Here is a 7,685-nt window from a genome sequence, read left to right as displayed (position 1 = left end):
AAGGCAAGGGCTCTACCACTGAGCCACCTTCCCAGCCCTCTAGTGACACTTTTTCTGATCATCATATGTATAAAAAACTTCAACGCTTGCCTCTTCTCTACAACATGTTGCATCTTTCTTTTTAAAATGTACTTTCCAATGCTCCTCTTTACCTGTATTCCATTTTAGTATATGTTTTTGTGTATTTATCTTGCATCTTGCCTCATCCCTGCACAGGGTGCAGGACTCTGGACCACAGTAAGTAGTTGAAACTTTCACCTAATGGTGCCAGACAGCGTGTGAAGAGTTGTAGCAGAGAATGGCTGTGGTGGGTCCGCATTTGGCAGGAGCACCTGGCAGAAGCATCAGAACCAATTAGAGATGGGCAGAGTGGGTCTGGGGACCTAGAAAGGACTGCAGAGTTCTGGTGAGAAGCAATGACTGTGCGCTTTGTCTTTGTTGCTCATTACTATATTTTCAGTGCCTAGAACAGCCTTGAAAGGCATTATGACCTTATACACATACTTTTGGATATTACTTCATCTCCTTAGCATAAATTCCTAAAATTTTCTGCGCTAGATTTGATGCACATTTCTAAACTAACTTGGTAACAAAGGTAAAATATTTCACACATCAGTGTGAGTTAATCGTTGTTTATCTACTTTTTTCCAGCATGACTTTTTCAATGTTGCTCACATATATCAAGCTGATAGATAAAACCCAATCTCGTATTCATATCTCTGAGCACTAATTTGACAACTTTGTCTACCTTTTTTTTGGGGGGGGGTCCGGTCATGGGGACTGAACTCTGGGCCTGGGCGCTGTCCCTCAGCTCTTCAGCTCAAGGCTAGCGCTCTACCACTTGAGCCACAGCGCCACTTCCAGCTTTTTTTCTTTTTTGCTTATATGGTGCTGAGGAATTGAACCCAGGGCCTCAGGCATGCAAGGCAAGCGCTCTACCACTGAGCCACCTTCCCAGCCCTTTGTCTACCTTTACTAGGAATTTAAGTTTCTTACATTGCACATTTTCCCTGCCCATGTTTTGGTTATGTATCCTTTTTATTATTTTGTAAGAACTCTTGACAAAGCAGTGTAAAAGAAACAGGAAGGGCCTCAATTGGTCTTTCAAGTCTTGCAGGTAGAGTTCAAATCCTGCTTCATACTCTTGGGTACATGACCCTCCTCTGGTTACTTTCCATGTCTGTTTCTCTGTGATGTTCATTGAACCTATTTCGTAGAATGGCCTATGACATGAAACATGCATATTACACACTATCTATATACTATCCTACCTTTTTTAAATGTGTTTGGATATTTTTTCTCAACTCATCATTTCTTTACTAATATTATTTATGGTGTTTTTCTCTGGTCAAGTGGAAGTTTTATGCTTATATTAGTAGTCAAATCCATCCATTTCTCCACCCCCTCCTTTTGATACTGAGTTGCTGTCTTGCCAAGAAAGACCTCTTCTCAAGTAAATAATGCCAGTTGGGACCCTCTACCTTTCAAGTACCTGAAAAGCAAGCTTCAGGTGAGGCTGACAAAATGGTATCACCAAAGAATTGGGGTCTCTGACTCTTCTCTACCTTTCATGGTTAGAGTCATCCCAAGAATATATCTGATGTGCCCATTCTGTTAGCATCCTTGGCTAAGACGTGGGCTGGACTATTCAATGGGTTTAAGTCTCATTGAAACAACCTAATAGGCTAACTGGGAAAGTTCTCAAAAGGAAAGCTGCAATTAGTATGCCCCAGAGATCACAGGATGGAACACTAAGCAAGGAATGGCATACGTCACTGCTAGCACTCTGGTGGTTGCCTTTCTAGATTTTGCTTCATCTGGGCATCTATAAATTTTGATGCAAGAAATGATCCAAGCTGGGCATGATGAAACATGTTTGTAATCCCAGCATTTAAAAGGTTGAGGCAGGAAGATCAAGAGTTCCAAGATAGCATGATTTACATAAGAAGTTCCTAAGTAGCCTGAGCTACACAGCAAGTAGGTCAGGCGCTGGTGGCTCACGCCTATCATCCTAGCTACTCAGGAGGCTGAGATCTGAGGATCATGGTTCAAAGCCAGCCAAGGCAGGACAGTCTGTGAGACTCTTATCTCCAATAAACCATTCAGAAAACTAGAAGTGGCGCTGTGGCTCAAAGAAGGAGCACGCTAGCCTTGAGTGAAAGGGACAGCGCCCAGGCCCAGAGTTCAAGTCCCATGACCGACAAAAAATAAAATCAGTAAATAAGTAGGGAAAGAAAAATAAAGAGTGAAATGAACAACCCATTTGTTTATGGTTTCTAAAGGATTAGACAATTTTCATACCCCACCTTTTTTTTTTTGCTTATTTACCACCTTGATTATAAGGTGGTAACAGTTTTAATTTAAATGCTTTCTTGGGGGGGAGGAGGTTCTCCTCTTACTGGCTATACATTTACCCCTTACCAAAATGTTGTACTTACAGAATAAACGACTGGAGGAAGTGAAAAGAGAAGAGAGAGACTTACTGGAGGCCCAGTCTGTTCCCTTAAGAAACTATCTAATGACGTATGTCATGCCAACCCTTATGCAGGGTCTCAATGAGTGCTGTAAGGTTAGACCTGATGATCCTGTTGATTTCCTGGTAAGATTTAATTTTTTAACAAATAATAATTTGGGGCTAGGAATGTGGCTCAGTGGTAGAATGCTTGCCTAGCATGCAGGAAGCCCTGGGTTCGATTCCTAAGTACCATATAAACAGAAAAATTGGCGCTGTGGCTCAAGTGGTAGAGTGCTAGCCTTGAGCCAAAGAAGCTCAGGGACAGTGCCCAGGCTCAGAGTTCAAGCCCCAGGACTGGAAAAAAAAATAATTTGAAGGCAGGCATTGGTATCTCAGGCCTAAATCCTAGCTACTTAGAAGGCTGAGATCTGAGGATCATAGTTTGAAGCCAGCTGGGGTAGGAAAGGCTGTAAGACTCTTATCTCTAATTAACTACCTAAATATCAGAAGTGCTGTTGTGCCTCTAAGTGGTTTAGCACTAGCCTTGAGCAAAAAAAAAGCTCAAGGACAGTGCCCAAGCGGAGTTCAAACCCTACGACCAACAACAACAAAAAATAGAATAATAGTAATTTGAAGCCAGGCATCAGTGGCTCATGCCTGTAATTCTAGCTACTCAGGAGGTGGAGATTTGAGCATCGTGGTTCAAAGCCAGTCTGGAGGGACTGTTTCACTTCAGGTTTTTTTGGTGGCTAACTGGAGATAAGAATCTCAATGCCTGGGGCTAGGAAGGTGGCTCAGTGGTAGAGCGCTTGCCTTGCATGCCTGAGGCCCTAGGTTTGATTCCCCAGCACCACATAAGCAAAAAGAAAAAAGCTAGAAGTGGCACTATGGCTCAAGTGGTAGAGCACTGGCCTTGAGCTGAAGAGCTGAGGGACAGCGCCCAGGTCCAGAGCTCAAGCCCCACAACCGGACCCCCCCCCCCAAAAAAAAAAGAATCTCAATGCCCCAGCTGGCTTTGAACCATGGCCCTCAGATCTCCTCTACCTCCTAAGTAGCTAGGATAACAGCCTTGAGCCACCAGTGCCCAGCTTCACTTATTCTCCTCCTCCTTCTCCTCCTCCTTCTCCTCCTTCTCCTCCTTCTTCTCCTCCTTCTCCTTCTTCTCCTTCCTCCTTCCCCTCCTCCTCCTCCTCCTCGCCCTCCTCCTTTGTCTCCTTTTTTTTTTGACAGTCCTAGGGCTTGAACTCAGGGCCTAAGCACTATCCCTGAGCTTTTTTTGCTCGAGGCTAGCGCTACCACTTGAGCCATGGTGCCACTTCTGGCTTAGCTTCACTTATTCTTATGAGATCTTTATTGTTCATTTAGAACCAAATAAATCTTCCTTTATTTTTAAATTGTAAACATAAATAGTAAAAATATGAACAGTAATGCATTGTAAATTGTTGACTCTTTCTCTTTTAATTGTAGGCAGAATATCTCTTCAAACACAACCCTGACATGCAGTAAAATGTCAGAGATCTATATTGTGTATAGATAGAGTTCAACTTACTGTTGTAATTTGAAAAGTCACTTAAAAGGTTTTTGTTGATATTTTTCTTGTATGCAAACATAAAGTAGAATTATTAATTCTGTAAAGTAGGATTACTGTAACAAACTACATAGCAATAAGTGACTGCTTCATTAAAACTTTATTTGAGAAGAGAATTGACAAGGCATATTATGTTCATGGCCCATACATAGTAATTTAAGAGTTCATCTGGAGATTTTTCTAAGTATTCTGCTCCTACATGTTCATGTTTATAGTAATCTGATTTTTAGCATGAAGAAGACTAGGCTATGTATTCTTTCAACTGATAATGATTTTACACAGACTTCTATGGAACTAATACCAACAGTGTTAGAAATGGAAATAAATTTCAGTGGTACATCCTGGAAATGGAAATAAATCTCAGTGGTGCATGTTAGAAATGGAAATAAATTTCAGTGGTGCATGTTTTGTCAAATCAAAGCTAGTCAGAGGGGCTGGGAAGGTGGCTTAGTGGTAGAGTGCTTGCCTAGCATGCATAAAGCCCTGGGTTTGATTCCTAAGTACCATATAAACAGAAAAGGCCAGAAGTGGTACTGGGGTTCAAGTGGTGGAGTGCTACCCTTGACCAAAAGAGCACCTCAGGGGCCAGTGCCCAGGCTGAGTTCAAGCCCCAGGACTGGCAAAAAACAAACAAAAACAAAGCTAGTCAGCTACTACAGTTTCTGTAAAGCTGCTTTTGAGGTCAGATTCTGGTGAATGAGTCAGAAGGATAAGCCGGTGGGGTGAAACACTAATATCTGTGCTAATTGAAGTGTTGGGTTTTTGTTTTGTTTTGTTTTGTTTTTCGGTCCTGGGGCTTGAACTCTGGGCCTGGTCACTGTCCCTGAGCTTATATGTTCAAGGCTAGTGCTCTACCAATTGAACCATAGCTCCACTTCCGGCCTTTTCTGTAGTTTAGTGGAGATGATCTCATGGACTTTCCTGCCCAGGCTGGCTTTCAACTGTGGCTCACAGCCTCCTGAGTAGCTAGGATTACAGGTGTGAGGCACATGTATGCAGCGTCACTGATCATTTTTAAAAATAGACTTTTTGGGAAATAAAAATGGCAAAGAAACACATGAGGAAATGTTCATCATCCCTGGTGGTGAAGGAAATGCAAATAAAGACAACCCTGAGATACCACCTTACCCCAGTCAGAATGTCCCACATCCACAAATCAGCCAACGACAAATGCTGGAGGGGATGTGGAGAAAGAGGAACCCTATTACACTGCTGGTGGGAATGTACACTTATACAACCACTTTGGAAAGCAGTCTGGAGGGTCCTTAGAAAGCTAAAGATTGACCTCCCTTACGACCCAGTCATACCACTTCTAGGCATCTACCCTGAACAACAGGAACCAATATACAAGGACACGTGCACCTCCATGTTTATTGCAGCACTGTTCACAATAGCTAGGATATGGAAACAACCCAGATGCCCCACCACAGATGAATGGATCCAAAAATTGTGGTATCTATACACAATGGAATATTATGCAGCCATTAGAAATGACAAAATAATGGCATTTGCAGGGAAATGGATGGAGCTAGAAGGAATCATGTTGAGCGAGGTAAGCCAAGAGCGAAGAGACAAACGGTACATGGTCTCCCTGATAAGTGGATGATAAATCCAAAATGTTAGGTGATACGACAAAACTAACAGGACTTAAGAAACAAAGAACTCCTGCTCATCTGGTTGAACCACTACTAAATATCCCCACGCTGCTGATCACATGTATGGTGTATAACATGTGAACACTGTTATATATTACAGACTGTGATAGACAATTTGTTCCAGGAAAGTTAGAATGAACTTGTGACTTAGAAACTATGTAATCACTTAATCACAATCAAAAAAAAAAAAAAAAAAAACTTCGGGGAAGGGGGGGGGGAGGGGGATGGTAGGGGGAAAACAATGGAGGGGCTAACAATGTTCAAGAGGAAGTGTACTCATTACCTCACTCATGTAACTGTAACCCTCTGTATAGTATCTTTACAATAAAAAAAAAAAAACTTAAAAAAAAAATAGACTTTTTGGAAGGTAAGCAAATACAATCATTGCGTTAACATATATTATGTGAAAATTGAACAATGTAACTTGGGAATGGGAGGGATAGGATGAGGAAAGGTGGAGGGAGCACACCGAAAGGGGTGACATTGATCCAGATACATTGTACTTATAACTTGACATGTGGAATTGAAATCCCTTTATTCATCTACTCAATACGAAAAAAGTATTTGTTTTGAATTCTTTGGTATTTCAGCGATATGTCTGGATTCAATATTGAGGAGTTACAAGTTTTGAAGGAGTCACCTTTTTCATATTTCTTGGGTTTCTAGTTTGTCTTCTTCATATCTATTAGGATGGATATCTCTTCCAAAATCTTCTCCTGAATCCAATCTTAAGTACCACTCTTAGGTGAGAAAACAAACCAGCATAAAAGAAGCAATTGCATCCTGTTAGAAGCTTCCTTTCTTGGTGTACAAGGAGCCACTCATGGTAGCAAAGAGCTTTTCAGCCTATTAGCTTGCCATATGCACCCATTGCTTCCCAGGCATGCCAGTTTGTGCCCCCTGGAGATACAGGGGTCCAAGCCTAGGTGTGTTCTCTGACTGCATCAGAGAATGGAGGAAGCAAATACATTAGTGATTCTGCACTTATGGTTGTGACTTTGGCTTCCCCTTTCTCCTCCTCCCTGAGGCGCTAGACTAGAAGTTATGGACTGTTTCTATTTTTCTCTCCTTGCTTTTTTTCTCCATGCTTTTCAGAATTCTGTCCCCCTCCCCTTTTGTTTTGTAGGTCGTGGGGCTTGAACTCTGTGCCTGGGCACTGTCCCTCAGCTCTTCAGCTCAAGGCAAGTGCTCTACCACTTGAGCCATAGCGCCACTTCCGGTTTTCTAGCAGTTTATTGGAGATAAGAATCTCACAAACTTTCCTGCCCAGGCTGGCTTTGAACCGAGATCCTCAGATCTCAGCCTCCTGAGTAGCTAGGATTACAGGCGTGAGCCACCGGCGCCCAGCAAGGTATAGCCCAGGCTGGTCTCAAACTCGAGATCCTCCTGCCTCATCCTCCTTGTTGATTACTGGCATGCACCACCTCAGCCAGCTCTGTCCCTTTTAAATAATTACCAATGCTTCCTCTCTTTGGAAGTATCTCCTATGTTAGCTTAACCCTTCTTATTCAGATATACAGGGGAAGTGTCTAATCTATCTTGACACTTCAGTGTATCCCCTCCCTCCCTCTCCTCCTTCCTTCCTTCCTTCCTTCCTTCCTTCCTTCCTTCCTTTCTCCTCCCCCCCCCCCTGCATTTCTTGCTAGGCAAGTGATCTACTACTTGACCATAGCCTCCCACCCCCAGTCCATTTGCTTTTAGTTTGTTCTTCAGATAGGGTCTCATACTTTTGCTCAGGTAAGTGTTGGATCATGATTCTCCTATCTCTGCCTCCCAAGTAGCTAGAACTATGTATATACTGTTTGTTTGTTTTTTTTTGAGTCCAGTCATGGGGCCTGAACTCTGGGCCTGGGCGCTGTCCCTCAGCTCTTCAGTTCAAGGCTAGCGCTCTACCACTTGAGTCACAGCACCACTTCCAGCTTTTTTCTTTTTTTGCTTATATGGTGCTGAGGAATCGAACCCAGGGCCTCATGCATGCAAGGCAAGC

At 42.7% G+C, this 7,685-nt stretch overlaps 1 protein-coding gene across 1 annotated transcript in view; it reads left to right on the top strand.

Annotated features, from left to right (window-relative positions):
* Ak7 (adenylate kinase 7) overlaps positions 1–3,961 on the top strand; it is a 71,249-nt gene extending 67,288 nt beyond the window's left edge. Inside the window, exons 18-19 of the mRNA XM_013013169.1 lie at positions 2,441–2,599; positions 3,923–3,961. Coding sequence (XP_012868623.1) covers positions 2,441–2,599; positions 3,923–3,961 — 198 coding nt within the window. The remainder of the gene's footprint in view (positions 1–2,440; positions 2,600–3,922) is intronic.
* The last annotated feature ends 3,724 nt before the right edge of the window (positions 3,962–7,685 follow it).

This window comes from Dipodomys ordii, unplaced genomic scaffold, assembly GCF_000151885.1.
Source record: "Dipodomys ordii isolate 6190 unplaced genomic scaffold, Dord_2.0 Scaffold2, whole genome shotgun sequence".
Taxonomy (NCBI): domain Eukaryota; kingdom Metazoa; phylum Chordata; class Mammalia; order Rodentia; family Heteromyidae; genus Dipodomys; species Dipodomys ordii.
The sequence above is the reverse complement of the archived record's forward strand: the minus strand, read 5'-3'. Positions and strand labels throughout refer to the sequence as shown.